The sequence below is a fragment of the Artemia franciscana genome, chromosome 20, assembly GCF_032884065.1.
Source record: "Artemia franciscana chromosome 20, ASM3288406v1, whole genome shotgun sequence".
In the NCBI taxonomy this organism is placed as follows: domain Eukaryota; kingdom Metazoa; phylum Arthropoda; class Branchiopoda; order Anostraca; family Artemiidae; genus Artemia; species Artemia franciscana.
In genome coordinates, this window is record NC_088882.1 from 25,013,555 (window position 1) to 25,034,135 (window position 20,581).

Consider the following 20,581-nt stretch of genomic DNA (forward strand, 5'->3'; position numbering starts at 1 on the left):
GTTTGCATATGATGTCATTATTAGTACATACGGCTTTGTATATGCAGAGACAATGGGAAAGCCAAGAATGTTGTATATTCGCAATTTTTACGTAGTTTAACTCCTGCAGACGAAATGAATGCTTGCCTAAAAAATTCTAATTTATGGGCACACGTAAAAATATTAAAATTAACTACAAATATGCGTGTCCGATTGCAAAACGATGACTCTGGTCAAACAGTAGACTCAATTTCAGGACGTATACAACTACCTGCTGATTTCTGTAATTTAGTGACGTCCAAAAATGAATTGATTGAAAAAGTATTTCCGAATATTCTAAAAAATTATAAAAATAATAAATGGCTAAGTGAAAGAGCGATTCTCGCACCCAAAAATATAGACGTCCACGAAATCAACAATATTGTTTTGACCAAGATTCGAGACCAGGCAGTCCTTTACAAGTCAGTCGACACAGTTTTGGAACCAAATGAAGCGGTTAATTATCCATCTGAATTTTTAAATTCCATAGATCCTTCAGGGTTTCCACCACACGTGCTACAACTAAAAATAGACGTACCAATAATACTTTTAAGAAATATCAACCCACCAAAGCTTTGCAATGGCACGCGACTTGCCGTAAAAAAAAACAATGGAAAACCTAATAGAGGCCAAAATCTTGACAGGGCCTTATGAGGGTGAGGCTGTTCTTATTCCTCGCATTCCCATGATTCCAACGGATCTGCTTTTTCAATTTAAAAGATTGCAATTCCTAATTCGATTAGTATTTGCAATCACCATTAACAAAGCTCAAGGTCAATCATTAGAAAAATGTGGTATAGATCTTAATACTGATTGTTTTTCCCATGGACAATTGTACGTTGCATGTTCGAGGGTCGGTAAACCTGACAATGTATTTATATGCAGCGACAATTGGACAGCGAAGAATGTTGTATATTCGCAAGTTTTACGCAGTTAATTTGTATTGTATCTATCTATCTATCTATCTATATAAAAACGAGTTGTGTGGATGCATGTTTGTTTGTTTGTAAAAGAGCGTTTGCATATGACGTCATTATTAGTACATACGGCTTTGTATATGCACAGACAATGGGAAAGCCAAGAATGTTGTTTATTCGCAATTTTTACGTAGTTTGAAACACATATATAAATCTATCTATATTCACAGGTGGGACACAGGGACACAACTACAATGGCGCATAACTAATATGGCGCGTAACGACTTACGCGCGCGGGGGGGCTTGGGGGGGCGCGAAGCGCCCCACCAACTAGGTGTTGGGGTGGCGCGAAGCGCCACCCCAACAGCTAGTAATAATATAAACATAATAATTGCATAATAAAAGAACTTTCTTTAAAAAAAAATTTCGCGTGATGATCTATTTTCTGCGTTTCGCGGGTACTGAACCTATCTCCTGATTCAATGTCTTCGGCCGGGAGTGCAATGCGTGGTTGGGGGCAAATCATCCGACATTTTCCGTGTTTTCCCTCCAGATTTCTCCAGGCACCCATTTAGAGCTGGCTCGACTCTGGTTGAGGTTATTGAGTTACACCATTAACCCCCTACGATAGCTTAACTGACCCCAAGGGGTCCTAGAATAGTTTCTACTGATGCTCTTACCTTCACAAGTTGATTATGTTGTCCTTCAAGGATCAATTCTGGGGCCAGTATCAGCTGTTATCGTACATTTTTCTGTCGCCATAATAACAACGATATTTTCCCTTATTTGGATGGTCCCACTGCTTTTGTGATGAAAGCACCCTCGGTTCTTCTCAGAGAACGGGGCTTGTTAGGTTCAAATTTAATGGATTTGCTGGTGAGTACTACTACGGTTTGATGCTAATTATGCTACAATAGGCTCTTTTCCTTTTTTGTTCAAACTCACAAGTATTAAGGGCAAGTTTGGAATGTAAAGCTGTATTATATGCCCTAGAAAGTTTATTTAAAAATTAAGCATACAAGTTGCGGACGAAATGTCCACGAAACTTGCACTTCTATCAAGCAACCAGTTACTGGACCTTTTAATACAGGACTGCTTTATCTGTCGCCTGTTTAAAAAATAATACCTTTTTCTTTCATGTTTACGAAAGTATGCAATAATAAGATTCATATTATGAGGGTAGAAACTACCAAATGATCTCTCCTAACCTTGTTTATCCCTGATCACTGCTTTATTTGTAGTTTTCATTGCAAAAAAGACACTGTTTGGCTTTTTTGCAATTCTATTCAGATGAACAACTTTTACAGTAAATACTACTTTTTCTCACTAAACACATGCAATTGATCAAATTGCTAGAAGTACCAAGGACATCAAAATGAAAACAATTATTGCCCCCTGGCGCGGTTTTAGGTCTATTCGTAAACGAAAACCGGGACTTTCTGCGATTGTTTTTGGTTGTCACGCAGACCAGTGGAAAAAAAAAAAAATCAACTAATTCGGTAAATTGGCAATGCTTCTCGTTCATAAAAATTCAAATGTAATCTGTGGATGTTTCTTCTATACTGGCTGGATCCAATTTCAAAGGATGAAGCTATATTATCAAAAAATGAAGCCAAAGGGGGTTAAAACCCCCAATGTTAGCACTTATCTTTTGACGAATGACATTATGACACTTAAAATGCATCAAGTCTTGAAGATTTTCATCATGGCGTCTGAAGCAAAGGAATAAATTTAATATTTGTTTTTTACAATTCAAACTTAAGTAATAAGTGATAAAAACAATAAAGAAATAAGCATAACAAAATAGGATTCTTAGTCTTTCAAAAAAGTTGTTTTTGTGGTTAAGTCAACTAATATTTTTAAATGTTTAATCTTGACTAGTTTTAACAATAACCAATTAATGCATAGCTTAGATTTTTAGCTACTAAAAGACATATAACATTTTTTTTCAATTCCTATTTGGTAAAAGATGCTAGGGCTTTATCCTTAAATTACTTAATTTATTCGATCACTTTGTTTACCCAGTATATTGCCAATAAATGGCAGTGTTTGTCTTTTGCTACAGCAATCAAAAAGGTAACGCTTTTTGGAGCGTTCCCCATTATACTCTTGTTGCTAATTTTTCTGCTGGTTTTTACACACACGTTCCTGTTTCCGGACTTGGCACTATTAAGTGTTAAAATTACATAGCTGCATATGGAATTTTTTTCAATAAAATTTAGTTCTTAGTTTTTAAGACGTATATTGTTGTAAACCAAAGTAAAGGGGAGGGAAACCAATGTTGAGGGAAGTTCAAACTGGCCATTGCAGGTTTGAAACCGGCATTGAATTAGAAACGTCAACACACATGCCAGATTACGCATGGGAACGACTACTGGGGCCATTTCAACGTTTAATAGTGCTTGGAAAATCAGAAGAGACTGCAACACCAATAAGTCCACCAGATTTGAACCATAAAATTGGGAAAATGTCTTTTTAATGCAGTTTGCTCTGGTAATTATGACAAGAGTAGAAACGTGATCTATCAAGGATCAATCAAAGCTTCAACTAAAAAACAAAATTCAAAAGAAGGAGCCTTGACAATATTAAATTCCTAGACGCCCTATGAACCCCTCAAAACTGAATTTGCAATATGGGCTTCTTAACGTGAATGAGACTTCTGCGTTTGTCTAGGACTAAATGAAGTGTCCCTGATAACATTAGGTATATGGGGCTAAAAAGTTTCTTTTTAGAAGAATTTTTTTTTAGTTATAATTTGGTTGTCAACCGATATTCTCTTTTCAGACGACAACAGTGTTTTTAATTCCTTCACCCATTGTACATGATCCACTGTATTCTTTAAACATTTCGCAGAACCTTAAAATGTGACAGGAGTGTATCCATTAAAATTTTTCCAACAAGAACAGTATACTTTTTCTGTTTAATTTATGATATCTGCCATTAACGGTAGTGTCTACTTATAAGAAAGGGCTTTAAAAACCAAACTTGGACCTATTGTTCCAGCCTCATTAAAAAAAAAAGAGAGATGAATTCCACAAACAAAATTTTTGATATTAAAAGTTGCCATTGATGACAAAAAAGAAACGTCTGAAGCATCAATTACTCCTAATGGCTGGCATAAGTTCCAAGGACAGGACGGCGACCTTCAGGTCCATGACTCCCCTAAACTGTTACAATTTCTCGTGTTTTTTAGGATTTTTGCCTTTATTTGACCACCCTTGGGAAAATATATATCTGAATACGTGCCTGTTACTATTGGCTATTTAGAAAAAATTATCCAGAGGATTAAGATAATGAATTTCTACGAAGTACTTACCGACGCTATTTCTTCTCAACAATACAGGAAAACTGGAACGAAGTACTATCTAGCTTGTTTGTCTTTCCTGATTTTCCGGGCGAACTTCTACTATGTAGAACTTCGAAAGGTTATGAAACGTGCATAAGGAATATAGCACATTCGAAAAATTAACTGGTTATAGCAAAGCCGTATCCAGGGGGGAGTACGGGGTTTGACCCTCCCCGCTATATTTCCGTCTGACGCATAAACATAATTACCTCTCACCCGATTGGACTATCTGTCTTGGCTTTTTCCACAATTAGCCATGACTTGACGCCCACAACTATTCAATTTCAATTCAAACAAAAATTATAAACAAATTTTGATGTATTTTTTCTAAGCCCCCCCCCCCAACAAAAATCCTTGATATATCCTTAATTATAACAGATGTAACTAATCGGGACATAAAGAAAAAAGGATTCAAGATGTTTGTTATTGATACAAATTTCCACAAGATTTGAGACCAAAATTACCAATAAATTTATTATTTACATTTTTAAATCGCGGGAAAACTACTATTTTTCCACTTAAATATTTTACAACAAAACCATCAATGGTATAAGAAACAAAATTTGCATTTTATATTGATATGTGTTCATTTTAGTGAGCAAACACCAGTCCTCCATTCCGCCCTGTTCCAACCTCTAGCACTTGCCATCTCCCAAGAAATCTCCTTAGCATCTTAGCAATTTAATAGAACTATTACATGTATTCGAAATGTGTTGACTAATTTTAGGTTCCCTTATATTATTTTCACATATGAGTTTGCTTTTTTATTCTCAAATCTTTATCCATATATGAGCCTTGAGAAAGTATAAAAAACTGTCAACTTAGTTTATAATGGCGCGAATTTCCTCTTTCCATTGGGTTTGTTTTGAATTTTCATATAACTATAAGTTGCTAAAATCATACAACAATTGAAATGTTGGGCAACATTTTCATATATTGCAGACTCATTAGCTATGTAGTCACGAAAAAGGAGGCGGGGGGGGGGGGTAAATTTATAAGTAATATTTAGTTTAAAAGTAAAAAAATGGATAACTTTGACTACCTAAAACAAGACGAGATTTATAAATTTGCAAGGAATGTTTAAGGCTCGTCTGGTATCAGCAGTGACAGCTAGACAGTAGTACTGGAACAAAGGGCGGCAAGGTTTTGAACAGCAGTGCACGAACTCAGGACTGCAAAATCAAGTACGACAATGCACGAACTCAGGACAGTAAAACATTGCAGGACTGCTCGAACCCATAACCGCAAAATCAAATCATCAGCTATTTATTGGTCAGCAGCTCTAGTTCAGCAGCGCCAATATCAGCAGCTGTTTGTCTCTGCCCCCCATACTTTCAGCCCGAAAAAATCAGCTAGTCTGCATTCTTTTATGGTTTGGGCAGCTACTAAACCCGAGTACTTTCAGCACCCCAACACAGCTTAACAGCAAACAGCCTCCTATTAGGAAAATAACAAAAATGTTAATATCTCCTTCAGGAATTTAACATAAAGATATCAATAAGAGAAAAAACTAATTTCTAGCCTAGCTCGATGACAGTGAACTAGCTTGCTGATCGGTTGCTACTGTTTGAAACTTCAATATTGCTTGAAAAAAGAAAGTATATGCGACCTATGCTTTCATTTTGTTTTGGTTGATACTGTTTCAATTTCAATATTGCTTGAAAAAAGAAAGTATATGCGATCTATGCTTTCATTTTGTTTTTAGGGACCAAATCCTTTTCAGTTTTCTCTCTTCAACCTCCTTTTTTATTTACCAAATTCAGCACTATTGCTTGATTTATATCACGCACATAAATTGGTTCTTTACTTAAACTTGAAATTTGATCAACTTAAAATTCGTTCGCCCTAACTTCAGGCCAAACCAATTTTACAGTTTTCCAGTTCAAACAAAAGTTCAGCTACAGCAGTCGCTTCAAAAATTGGCCAAAAAGATTCACCTAAGGCCAGCTATTCAAAAGGCTTCAAGATGTGAGTTATGAACATGCCATAATATTTAAATACTCAAAAAAAACTTTTATGTCTAGTAAAAACTTGATATACAGTCCAAAAGACTGCCGTATGTTTCCAAAATGCGGTGAAGTTATTTAAGATAGCGCAAGCCTCATCTTCTAAATATTTCAAAAGGGAAAAATACTGTATAGATATCCCCCCCCCCCATTGTGAAACAAACAAGATATTTAAACACGAAGTTGAGCAACTTATTAATCACGCTCGATTTAACATTGTTGATAAGAAATCATAGATTAGTAGAACAAAAGGTCCTTTGAACTGTCAAAGGACCAAAACAATCTACTGCCCTCAATCAAAATAGGTGCCAAAAACCAATACAAAAATAGACCATTTATTCATAATAAGGTAGATTGAATATCCTTTACCGAACCTATAAAATAATCCAAGTGATCGCAGAAATGACGTTCATTCTTTTTCTTTTTCTACGTTTTTTTTTCTTTGGCTTTGCACGTCTATTTTACATACATTAAAAAAAATGAGCTTGCATTTCATTTTTGAAATTTTACTCGTCTTTTCTTTCTTTGCTATTCTGCGAGTTGAAAATAAATTTTACGTACTTAGATATCTGTAGCACATTTCCAAACAAAAAAAGGGCCTAGATTACCCTTTTTCAAAAAACAGCAAAATAAATAATTGCTCCAATGTGTCTTAGACAGCAAACATTGAAACGTATATCATTTTTCTTTGGCCAAATGTAAGGAGTAAAAAGTACCAACAGCAACAAGCTAAATGTGTCATATTGACAAAAATACCTGACAGCTCTTCATTATCCAACATCTTTTAATATAGACAAATTTAAGTAAGGAGCGACTTGCCCAATAGTAACCAAAACTCTAAAGAAAGGAATTTTATCTAATAATTAGCATATCAAAAAAATTTACTTTTTATGCTGATTCCAAGTATATGTAATTCATTAGGTTTAATGCTGCCCATCAAAAGCTACGAGTCTGAGAATATTTTGCTGATTCTTGAAAAAGGGAAGAAACCCCTTCAAAAAGTAAAGAGACTAACGAAAATCACCACATCAGATCCAGCATATCAGAGAACCGTACCGTACTCTACTACTCAAGCTCCTATCCACAGAAATGCGGAATTTTGTACTTTTTGCCAGAAGGAGATCACTGTTGCGTTTTTTTGTTTGTTTTTTCAAAGAGTGATTGTATCGAACCAACGGTCTTAGATTGAAATCGAAGTTTCTAGTGCCCCTTTTAAGTTGCAACTAGCCCCCCTCTCATGCTTCTTTTTTCCTAAAAGTCGGCTAATCAAAATTTTGAGATAGCCATTTGATTCAGCATATTCATAATGCATAGTAACTATACCTCTGGCGATAACATTGACCCTCACAGCCCCAGGGGGAAAGTGCTTTAAGTTATGCAATTTTCTTATTGTTTATATATAGTATTTATTATTAAGAAATACACGTAAATTTTTCTGTGGGAGGGTAAGTCTATAGGATGGACTTTCTATTTAGAGGAAAGTTTTCGGGTGGAAATTTCCAGGAGAAATCTTACACCGTAGGGGGGAGGGGGAGATTTGCAGGTATGGTTTAAAAATGGCCAGAAATTACATTTTTAAAAACAAGTTTCGTCAATCGAAATTAAACTTTCCACTGAAACTGACTTTTTGTTACAAATCTTTAAGAAAGACTGCTCCAACACAAAAGCCACTGAATTTAAGTTTTTCTTTTAAATAACTTTGACTTTAAAGAACGAGGGATAAGAAGGGACAGCCCCCACATATACGGGATAATTTCTATTCGTTTTTATTTTTAATGCTGCTCCTTACTTTCAGTTGAAAACTTTTTAATCTTTTTAAAGAAACAGGGAAAAATCCATCTTAGTGGCAAAAAACAATGTGTTAACTAAAGTAAATGCACACAGAGAATCTAAAGGCTTCTCCAATTTCGGCATTACTTTCTAGACTTTAAGACTGCCAAGGGACTTCACAAGGACTTCCAGAAAGTTTTTTTTTTCAGATTAATGGATAACTTGTATTTTACGGTAAGATTTTAGCTCCGTAACTCTATAGCAGGTCTCTCAAAATTAAAATAATTTTCAAAAAGGGGGAAAGTGTCATATTTACAAATATTCAAGTATCCAACAAAAGTAGAAGTATTTTTTTCATCAGCCCCGATTACTAAAATAACCAACATCCAACTTTGTTTCTTAACGGACACCGTTTCAAAGTTTGTCGAAAAGCAGTACTTTACCATAATCAAAGCTTTTCGTTTTTAATTTTAACTTACTATAACTCGTCCTATGCGGAATGCCGTCATGGAAATTTGTTGGCAGATTTTGTCTGAAAATACCATTTTTATACATAAAAATATTTTTTGCTTGAGCATAAAGTATCTTTATATGTAAAAATGGTATTTGTTTTGACAGAAAAGTTGTCAAAACGCAAGTTGTACTGCTAAAATGTCGGCAGCTTTTGGAATTGTCGAATTTTGCTACAGGTAGCTTTGGGACTTAGTTGATACCTGGTCCTATGGTGCGATTATTTTTACATTCAAATGCATCCAAATACCTAACTTTTCGACAGAGAATATGAAAAAGGACAGAAAAGGAGATTTAAAACTTTTCGACCTTATTCCACTTCTTTTCTCTCCCGTAGAATTACGCGTTGGCAAAAAAAGGTCTTGTGCTTTTTGTTTAGTTTTTATCATAAAAAGTATTCCGAATTCCACAGTTATACGTGTTTTTTTGAAAACTGTAAATAAGAGTTGCCTTGAAAAAAACAGCGCTATGACGAAACCAATACTTGAAAAATATTAATTAGGGACAGTTTAGGTACTATCAAAACTTTATTTCAGTGTTCCACCTCTGTCGAGGGCGTGCATGTAATAAAACAAAAAAAATAAGAAATTTTCACAACTATTACAAAAAGAAGACATTTATATACCTTGGGTATCTTAAACCCTTTTGGCTTAATCGATTTTCACAGTCATGCAGCCATCGACCCCAGAAATAGCTGAAAAAGAAAGATACTGATATATAAATTTAATTTGGTATTTAAAAAATCTAATTAAATACACAAATTAAAAGTGATACCCGGAAAACACAGGGAGCGGAATATAGAACACTTAAAACTATTTTTTGCAGATTTATGCCGTTATCAACTTCCTAATCTCTAAACTACACTATTTTGGGATGATGTTTTCGCGGGGGGGGGGGGGAGAAGTTCATAACGAAATACACACGCCACCAAACCTGGGCCCCTCGAGCGTCATTTATGGTATGTGATTCGGCAACGCACTACTCCAGGATGACTTTCAGAGTCCCGACTTGGGACCCTCAAGACTCCCGAGAATGAGTTCAGAAGCCAGTAACAAATCACCTAGTCAAAATTAAAACTTAAAAGCTGAAGTTCCCCTTTTCCGGATTGTAATACTGAATGGTAATATCAAGTATTACAATAAAAATAATGAGCATAAAGCAGGGATTGGCATATTCGAAAAAAAAAACGTTTTTGCACTGAACGGAACAATCCAGCAGAAGGACTTGTGGCATGTGTTTTCGAACATTACCAAAATTGTTCATTGCAGTAATTTGAACACAGAAAGTGTAATTAAGCATGTGTGAAATAGAAAAAGCAAAAAATGACCTTGAAACATTCCAAAGCAAACTTTAGTCAGCAACAACTTTTGAGAAACGGCACAATTTATGACAGGCTAGGAATTTTTTCGAGGACAACAAAATATAAGTTTCTTTACTTAGTGCTAAGCTTAAACATCTTTTTAATCCAACATCAACTCAGAGGTATTAAGGTAACCCTCAGCCTGAACTAATATGGACTAGGCCATAAAGATTAGTAGAACAGAACAGTCAATTTAACCAACACGTAAAACTAAATATAAAATTATATTTAAATAAGTAAAATTTTCTGTCTATTTTTTCCCTTGAGATATCATGGCAAAAACTTAAATTCTCAAGTCTAATTCCCCTCCCATCCAATAAAATAATGTGCCGAAATCGGATGGATATTAGCGCTTCATTTCACTTATAGCAACCAATACTACAACCATTAACCTACTTTTACAATGAAGTAGCAGCAAATGACAACACTATATTGTGAATTCAATAAACATGATATTTTTTGGTTCATTTGTTTATATTGTATTAACTTGCATAAAATTACTGAAATAATTTCCTATTTTTGGGTCACCCAAAGGTTTAATAAGGTTTGAAGAACAAAACTCTAGTTCAATAATAGACTTGAAACTAACAGTAATTCAAGTAGAAACTATCAAACGGATCAAGGGAAAATTCACTGCGAATTGAATACAGTTGCAATGAAATACTCAAAGTTAAAAGTAAACAAAATTAATGATTAGGAGAGGTCTAAAACCACAAAATCTGAAACACAGTCACCACAGGAGGTTTTGAAGGAGTAACAATTATTTAGGGTTGAAAAGCTAATTTTAAAATATTTACCACCCTCTATTCACATTTTTTTCTCCAGAAATAGGGATTATGTACACAATGTACACATCAGTTTATCTTACGCTGAGAGGCTCCATATCGTTAACTAAAAACTCAAAGAAAATTTTAGAAGTCATGAAATATCATAGGGACAGGACTGCAAACACCCTCCCGACATTACAAAGTGGGAAGTCTTTACCTTTTTAGTCAGAAGCGGGAGTTTCTTCTCTGTCGTTACGGGCTTTGCGACGATCTGGAGAACGACTCCTGCAAACATAATTCAACTTTGTGAATGTGCAAAAATAATAATTAGATATCTCTAAAAATTACCAACAAAATATATATATATATATATATATATATATATATATATATATATATATATATATATATATATATATATATATATATATATATATATATATATACATATGTACAAGGCATAAAAAAAACATAAGAAAAAATTGATGTTAAGTCAAAGCAAAACAACAAGCAAATATAAAAAACACACAAAAAAAAACAACTAACAAAGTACGAACCAACCGGGTGTGGGCGTTTCCCCCACCCCGGTAAATCCCCCCCACATTCACCCTGGATAATTACGTATGTTCATTAGAAGGAAAATTGCGAGTTCTTCTCACATGTCTAAGTCAGAAGCAATGCTATAGCGATGCCTAAAGCAACGAGCCATAAAGGTTTAATGTGCTATTATTATTTTTTCCAGAGGCACTTAATATGGAAGGGGTGATTGCATATACTTCGGAGGGGACTCATTCGATTGCAAATTAAAAGTTTTAGTGTCCTTTTTAAGAGTCAAAAGTGACTGGAGGACAAACCACCACCAACACCGTTTTCCCCCAAACGCATCTGATCAAAATTTTGAGGTAGCTATTTTGTTCAAAATAGTTCAAGGTCAAATAACCATGCTTCCGGGTTTGATAATCCCCTTCCAGCCCCCAGGTTAAGGGTTGCAAGCTATGCAAGTTGCCCATTTCTAAGATATAAGATTTTACGGGAAGGATGGTCGTATAAACTTTGGAGGGAACTCATTCAATTGGAAATCAAAAGATTAAAAAATGATCGGAGGGCAACTATCCCCCTCTTATGGGAATATTTCTTGTCCACATTATTATTATGAAAGTAAAGAGTAACATTAAACCCCAAAAAGAGCAAAACTTATTCCGACTAGGAAGGAGGCTATTCTCATCCCCAACCTCCCCCAGTGGTCATAGAAACTTTGGAAGATGCTTATTCGATTGGAAATTAGAGAGTTGCCAGCCCCGGTACTAAAAACTGCTTATGATATCTGGTCCTTTTGTTACCCCTTTAGAACATCTGATCAGAATTTTGAGGAACATTGTACTTTCTCTGTGACTGTTCAATTTTGCGTGTGGGGGAATTTTTAGAAAAGTTACTTTCAGATATCTCCTAGAAGTACTGTTTTTCAAACTACTAAGAGAGTGTGAATAACCCAGTCATAAATAATGGAAATATATTAATATAAATTCATCACACCAACAGCATCTTCCATATTTACATGGAAGCATCCATGACAAAAACATGAACATAATTGTTTTTGACAGAAGGGCGGTTTGGTTTGGCAGTCCCCCAAACACATATTGAATCTTTTTGTTTAAAGCAATCAGAGAGTGATTTAGATAGGCTTGATTTTCATCAGAACACAAAAAATTCAATATTTAGGACAAACTTAAAAGAAATGGGGGGGGGGGCAAGCTGAGGAGTTTAGATTTGGTCGAGATATTAAAAAAACTTCAAATCTTGAAGAGATTCATGGAGTGGGTTCAGTGAAACCTTAAGAAAGGAGAGTAAGGGGCGTGTTCCCCATCATCCTGGTCACAAAAAGTTTAGCACTATGATAAGTCTGTTACAGTAGCAGGAATAAAAGCAAAAATAAAATAAAGCAATAAAATTCATCTTTACCTAGATCGATACTTTTCACGTTTATCTTCACGTGACCTGGATCTGGAACGGGATCGACGAGGACTTCGGCTTCTTGATCGGGATCTAAAATATCGGGAGAAAAACTCTGTAGAAAAATTGTAATCTCATGCATTTCCTTTTGTATGATTTCATGCATTTCCCATTTTATTCCTTTATTATACATCAAACGCCATGGTTATCAGCCTTATTGTAACTTCAAAAATGGCATTTCAAAAAAGGTTTTTTTTTCTACACACACACACACAAAAAAAAGATATGTCCCTTAAATATGGTCTCAAACCACACTATAAAATTTATTTTCTATTTCTTGACACCAAATCATGGCTATTAGTTTCAAAATTCATTGTTTATACAGGCTATTCATTAATTACTTTGCCCCAAAACATAAAACCTAACACAAACTATATTGCTATCTCTAAAATTGCAGCAGCCAAAATCTGGTGTTATTTTACTTTACCTGAACATGTAAAACCTATTAATTGTTTCATATGTAATTACATAATTTATTTATTATTGCCATCTTGCAGAGAGCTTTCTCTTGTTACACATACTCTTTACTAATAATTGCCAAGCAATTTCATTCTGCTACATTATTGCTTATAATCATTGCATAACTAATTGCATGATGACCAACTTTCCTATCCTAAAAATATTGGAAACCAATAAAAAGGTGTGTGAATTAGCACAAGTCTATAGTCCCTTATTCCTGGAGAGCAATAAGTTTTGTGATCCTTGCTTACAAGTGAAAATTAAAAGCCAGCTATGGCCTGGGCTTTTAGTTAAATGAACTACAATTTCATGATTAACATCATATTGGTTGTAGGTACCCTTCCACCAAATTTCAAGTGAAGTAAATACATTACTGCTAAATGCAGTTGAGGCTTTGAAGGGTGAAAAGACCCAGTTTGTGCCTCCATCAATGTAGAGTGAAAATCCGTGCGTGCTTCCTGTTAAAAAAGGGTGCAAAATGTCTACCTACCAGCAAAAAAGTTGGCAAGGACAGGGTTGTCAAAGGAGCTGTGGCCCCACTTTTATCCACCAGTCATTGAGTTGAATAGCAGGATTCTACTTTAAATAATATGCAAAGTTCTTCTGCAAGAACTTCTGCAAAGAAATACGTCAGGAGAGGGCAAGAAGACTAGAAGTATTGGAAAGAACATAGGCCTACTATGTACTTTCTAACAATGGAAACTGAAAATCCATGTTTGGTTCAAAGAAGGTGCAGCATGTCTGATTTTTTACAAGCAGCATAATGGCCAATTTTGGCCCTTCAATCATATAAGTTGAAAATCCTTATGAAATTCTGCTTCAAAAAGGCGAAATATACCAATTCCGTTTTCCAAAGGGTGTGATAAGGTAGGCAGATAGAGAAGGGACATTGGACACATTTTTTGTCTTTAGCTTGTTCTTACAGCAAATTGGGTCTTACGAGTTGAGTCACTGTCTTATGATGTATCCCACGAACAAAGTATAGTACAAGAAAATGGAAGCAATACACAATCATCAGGTCTTCAATGAACATTGATCAGCATTAAAAAAAATTGTATCTCTCTTGAATTTAGAATTGAATTTCTTATAGCAGAACAACTTTCTAATATACATTAAGAAGGTAATAGGTTCATTTGAGGTTCTTCCACCTCAATTACAAAGACAAAAAATAAAATCATAAACAGAAATACCCTACAAAGTACATGGCAATATCTTTAGCCAAACAGGAAAATACTCCTTTTCAAGATGTCAAAGTATTCCTACTTTTTCTTCTAAGAACATATTTTGACAATAGCACAAGAAACTGTTCCCCATGTTAAGCATTTTAATTTAGCTTCATTTTAGCCAAACTTCAGCTTAAAACTGCTTACTTGAACAGAGCTTTCCACTCAGAAGCAGCAACATGGCTTAAATAAACTAAAGCATGGTAGAACAATTGTAGACCTTATTCACTGACATTGACAATACAACTACTTCAACTTACACAGTGTCTGCTTTGGCTCAAGGACAATTAGGAACCATCCTTTTTAGACCCAGACAATAATCTTATACAAAATATAATGTTATATTCATCAATTCAACTGGAGGTCCACAATTTCCATAAGAAACCTTGCCATTTTTCTGCAATAAGAAGCTGGGAGTAGATAAAAAAAGGGGGAGGGGGCAAATAAATGGAAAAAAATTGATGAGCCTTTAGCAAAGACTATTAAAATATATTACCTTTGGTTTTTAAGTACTTTATAGTTATACACAGGTTACCTCTTGGAGAGGGAGGGACAATTGAAGAATTTTTCTTAGAGGGAGAGGTTGATGACATATATATGTAACAATAATGACTCCTTATGCTCAATCTTACCTTTAACTGTCTTAAAGAGAAGCTGAATGAATTTAAGCATGAGTAAAAAACATACCTTCCTCTGTACCTAGAGCCTCCATCTCTTCTTCCACCACTTCTTCTGCTGGGTGAAATAGGCCTTCCATACCTTGCAAGCTGAACCCTGAGTTCTCTTCCATCAAGACGCTTTCCATCCATGGCATCCATTGCGTCCTCTGCATCTCTTTTGTCATAAAATCTAAAAACAAAAGACACATAAAAGGAGCACTTGGACACTACTGCCTTCAAACAATACTTTTAAATAAATAATTACTATTTTGTATCTGCATAAAGAAAAAAAAAATACAAACAATACTTTTAAATAAATAATTGCTATTTTGTATCTGCATAAAGAAAGAGAAATAAAGAAAGAAAAAACAGACTTTTATAATCCAACTTCAAAATGGCAATGGTCTAAATTCAAACTTTTTTGTTGCCATTTATAGAAATCAATTCAAGAATGACAATCTAACCCATTGGGGCAAAATCATGTAGTATTATTTAAAAGAAACAAACTGCATATTATAGGCTTTATATATTTGAAATTTTGGTCAAAGTACACTCTCAGAAAATGATACAGATCAGAGAATCCATTAATTTTTGTCATCATATTATAACAACAACATTTCATGAAATAATATACAATTTTGTATATCTGTAGAAAATCAAGTTTCTGTATATAAAACTTGTCTGTCCATCCTTGGTCTTCAGAACTCATTACCTTAAATTGCAGCTTGAACCAAACTAAGGATTCCTCTTTGTAGAACTCCAGGGTTGACAATTTGAGTTGTATTCAGTTTTTAGTGACCAGGTACACTGTGTGGATCCATAGCTTCCTAGTTAGGTTAATACTACCTGGAGGACCACTCAGCATCCAGTCTTTGTCTGAAGATGTTTCTTCAGAGTTTATTCCAACTGTTGATGATTCTTGATGCAAAGAATGAGTGCAGACTCTGGATAGGGTAGGCTGCTTAACAAGTTTCAGCTGATGACTTCTAGTTCTTGAGTTGGGACCTACAGTGGGAAATAATGCTGGGGGTATATTAGCACTCATTAACTTATAGATTAAAATGACACCACCTCTATTTCTCTTGTATACAAGAGTTGGGAGTTTCCATAATGCCATAACTATCTACTTGTTCAAGGGGGCTACAGAAAGTTTAGACAGTTCTGTAGTCACTGTGGAAGACACTAGGTCCTGGATAGTTAACATAGAGCACACAGATCAAAGCACATTTCCATATGAGATAATCTACTTGCAATAGCACTGATCTGTGCATAAATTTCCCTTTTGATGTCAGTCCTCAGCTGGCAAAGGGTTAGGGATAATTGACTACTTGTAGCAAATTCCTTTCTTAGATCTTCCCTAAAATTTCCAAGGAATTACCCATGACAGAAGCTAACTTCGCTACCATAGCCTGCTCACTACTAGGGGGAGGAGAGGGCTAACTTTACAGGCTGGGCAGGACCATATACATGTAAGTATCAGCATCATTTTACTGTTTAAATTCACCATGGGACAGGTCTGAACATTCACCACAAATGTTACACTCAATGGCTAAAGACCCCTCATTCAATTCAGTAGCACATGGTGCACACTTATCATGACCTTTAGCTGGGTAATATGTTTGTGTTTGGCTTGGTTGGACATAACAAAATACTAATAAATAAATACCTCTCTGTAATAACTTCTCAGCTGTTACTAATTCAGAGACTTAGAGTTTACACAAATGTATTTCAACAATTGAGGGATGCCTTTGGCTCACTGTCTGTATGCAACAAAACTAAAGATTTGCAAATCAAAATTTGGAATTGTAAATAGGTCCCAGGATTTGAGAAACAGATTCTATATGGATAGGCACATAAACAAATAGCAGAGCCATCTAACAAATTAACACACTAGCAAACTTAATGAAGTACTTGCTGCATTTAGGAATTGTTTTTTCTTGTATTTAATCTGAAACTTTTTTTTCTTTTGTTTATGCTCTATCTTCCTATTTTTGTATAATGGGTTTGCTAATGAAAAATAATAATATTAATAACAACTTTCATGTCTGTATTGCAATAGAAGAGAAGAATTTTAGTAGTCCTTATGATGTTTTTTTTTAGAAAAGTAGAATGAAGCATACCCTTTTTGATGACTATGACACACTAACCAAAATCAATACTTGGTTGTGAAGCAAAAGGTAGATAAATTAGCCTCTACTAAGACCTTTAAACCCCTAATCACAGCTGAACACTTGGGTTTCTTAGGCATCAACATTATCATGTGATATACTCCAACACATAAAAATGATCTAGGAAAGTTCTGATGATCTTCAGAGCCATGACTGGAAACAGATTCATCCAAATCAGACAATTTCTCCCTGTCAATAACAACTATACTATGTCCAATGGATATTGACAAGCAATTAAAAATACAGCATATGATTAAAAACATGAATATGGTTCTAAGCTGCTTGAACTGAAACAGTTTACTTATTTGACTATGACACAAGTCAAGGGCAAATCAGGTATTAAGGAATATAACCCTATCTGTCAGCCACTACTCTGGTTTTTCTGGGTATTTTTTGTCATAAATAATTCAATTTATGGGCACAAATTCTTCTGTTTATGAAATGCAAATTGTTTTCTTAACAAGTTTCCTTCTCTACCAATCCATCTGTAGGCTAATACTGGTAATTTACCAAAGGATATTTGTCTAAATACCCTCAAAAGGAAGTAGAAATATTCAAAAACAACTTCAAAATATCTTAGACACCTAGTTAAAAAAATATAAGTACTTTACTTAGTTTATTCTACCCTCCTAATGTGTAAATATACAGCCCACATTATACATCCCCATGCATTTTCTGTATCTTGTCTAATTCTTTGGGAGAAAGATTAGACAAGCATCAGGTACCTTCAACAGACTGGCACCAATTTGGAGAAGTAACAAGTACTCAATTTGTTTAAGATTGCACCTGTTTGACAGCAATGTGCTGTGTATATTTATTCCAGTAAATGTTGGAAACTCAACCAACAACTTGAGAAACATATCCTTGGATTCAAAAACAATTGCCTTCAAAGGATCCTCAAAATCAGTTGGCATTAGAAAATTACGAACAGAGAAATTTGCCAGAAAACAAACCAGCCCATAGTGACCAAAGTTATGAAGAAACAAAGATGGATATATTTGGGTCATATTATACACATGCCCAAAGACAGAATGCCCTCAAGAGTGTATCAGTGGCAACCTGAAGGAAGACATAAACAAGGCAAAGCAAAGCACACACTAGAGAGGAAGTATGATCAGGACCTGAAAGAGGCCAACATTCCACCACAATGGGAACATACCACTGTAGCCACACAGGTTTATGATGAATGGGGAGGCTTTCTTGACATCCTCAGCACCACTGATGGCTCAAGAGGATCTAAGGTAAAATAAAGTGAACATACAGTAAAATTCTAGTTAATTGACTTCTTGCTATCTCAGAAACGGTTTAGGTTAGGAAAATGAAACTTCCAGGGATAAATCTAAAGACTAAAGTGTGTCCCGTGAAGGTATTTTGAAGCAACTACCTCCACTCCTTCTCCCTCTAGAGGGCCCTGACCTTTGATGACCTTTAAAAATATGTGTGCTATAAAAGTGAAACCTTGCAAAATAGGTTTTCTGCTTAATTAAAGTACAAAAAAATTGTTTTCAACTTCATAACTTTGCTCAATCCCATTTTATAAGGTTGTAAAGATATGCAAATACATTTCCTAGGACAACAAAACTTTCATGGATGAATCTACAGGCTAAACTATGTCCTGGGAAGCTATTTTGAAGTACATACATCTATTCCTTCTCCCTCTAGAGGGCCAAGACCTTTGATGACCTTTAAAAATATGTGTGTTATAAAAGCAAAACTTTACAAAACAGGTTTTCTGCTTAGTTAAAGTACAAAAAAATTGTTTTCAACTTTATAACTTTGCTCAATCCCATTTGGTAAGGTTGTAAAGATATGCAAATACATTTCCTAAATTTTGAAAAAAAAAAAAAACATTGATATGGCTCAAAATTCTACTCAAATAACAGGGATTGCATTTTCAGAACTAAAGGCAGAAAAAAAGCAACTAGTAACTGAAAATTAAGGTAAAATGTTTTTTTGTCAAAATTTCAATAAGTATAGACCTGTCATGTAGACAAATTTCAGGGCCCTCTAAATGGAGAATAAGTGGAGGTGGGTACTTCAAAATACCTTCCTGGGACATACTTTAGCCTCTAGACACATCCCTGAAAGTTTTAATTTCCCAACCTAAATCCTTTCCAATACAGCAAGAAGTCAATTAACTAGAATTTTATTGAACATATCACTTGGTGCCTTTTATTAAAGACACCAAGTGCCTTATTCATTTTCCTAACCCAACCCTTATCACAAATTCAGATTTAACCCCTTTTTGAGCTCTTGAAAATGACCAAAATATCTCAAACTTTAGAGTATAAAAAAGGCTTAAGACAGTATAGCCTGACCTAACCATTCTAGACCTTCTTCATTTGGCTCTTTATATTTTCAATATTTTATTAAAAGTGTAGGCTAGTCAATAGTATGAACAATGAAAAATTTACCTGTTATTTATATTCAAGATCATTGTGACATGTTTTCTTCTTATTCTGATAGGCCACTCAAAGACTCCCATTTCACATAGGCTAAGCTTTATGTTGAAAATATCAAAGCTCACAGAAGAGACATGGCAGATCAAAAATGGAAAATTACTCTAAATTCTATTAAACAGCTAAATTCTGACAAAGCAATGCTTGCTGATTATATTATTTTGACAAAATGGATAAATGGCCTATAATGAAAGTCATTTTGAAACCACTGTTTTCACTCTTTTCAGCTACCCAAATACAATAGAAAGAAATCATTGTAGGTTAATTATATAGACTATCCAACCTCGCCCTAATATCTCAATCTCCTTACTGAAAGAAAATTATTCATACCTTACAAATGCAAATCCTCTACTTTCTCTAGTGTGTTTATCTCTAGGTATATAGACGTCCCCAACATCGCCGTATCTTCCAAATACCCTTTTCAATTCATCAGGGGTTGTTCTGTAAGTCAAATTGTCAACTTTAAGGGATGTCATACCCTCTATAGCAGGTGGAGTTTTCCCGTAAGCGTAACTCATTTCCTTTAGAAAATAGAATAAAGCTATTTCCCAAAATGGCCGTAATGATGAAAAAGACAGAAGTCTGAAGGTGCGTTCGTTTATTGTGGGAATTTTCAGGCCAAATTATAAATTTCAGTGATCGCCGTTCGTATATTTTGAAGAAATACCAAGTTCTCCCACTGAATTTGTTAAAATGATCAAACTCAAAAGAGAGAGGAGTGGGTGCTCTGAGCTTCAATTTTCACACTTCTGCTGTCTTTTGCTGATTGAATAATTCACCACAGACTAGAATATGCATCATTATGTACACAAGTACTTTTTTCTTCTGCACTTTCAATTTTTTGTCCTTTAATAGCAGAGTTCTTTGTTCTTCACTGCTACTTTGATACTCTTGATACTTGCTTCACTG

At 34.8% G+C, this 20,581-nt stretch overlaps 1 protein-coding gene across 2 annotated transcripts; it reads right to left on the reverse strand.

The window, feature by feature from the left end:
• Positions 1–9,075: 9,075 nt before the first annotated feature.
• On the reverse strand, positions 9,076–20,251 carry LOC136039952 (serine/arginine-rich splicing factor 2-like). Of its 2 annotated transcripts, none has more exons than XM_065723962.1 (5): positions 20,003–20,251; positions 15,074–15,235; positions 12,654–12,737; positions 10,912–10,979; positions 9,076–9,261 (listed from the first exon to the last, which is right to left on the reverse strand). In XM_065723962.1, the coding sequence occupies exons 1-4, from the start codon at positions 20,188–20,190 to the stop codon at positions 10,916–10,918; spliced, it is 498 nt and encodes a 165-aa protein (XP_065580034.1). In that variant the 5' UTR covers positions 20,191–20,251; the 3' UTR covers positions 9,076–9,261; positions 10,912–10,915. The 2 variants fall into 2 exon arrangements, with proteins under 2 accessions (XP_065580034.1, XP_065580035.1); XM_065723963.1 differs by lacking the exon at positions 9,076–9,261 and adding an exon at positions 10,747–10,758.
• Positions 20,252–20,581: the final 330 nt, after the last annotated feature.

Bases quoted from the DNA above. Each gene is read 5' to 3' on its own strand.
- LOC136039952 (XM_065723962.1), bottom strand. From the start codon at position 20,190: ATGAGTTACGCTTACGGGAAAACTCCACCTGCTATAGAGGGTATGACA. The intron at 15,236-20,002 runs GTATGAATAATT...TTTTGTTTTTAG, and splicing joins AGAGGATTTGCATTTGTAAG to ATTTTATGACAAAAGAGATG. The intron at 12,738-15,073 runs GTATGTTTTTTA...CCGATATTTTAG, and splicing joins GGCTCTAGGTACAGAGGAAG to ATCCCGATCAAGAAGCCGAA.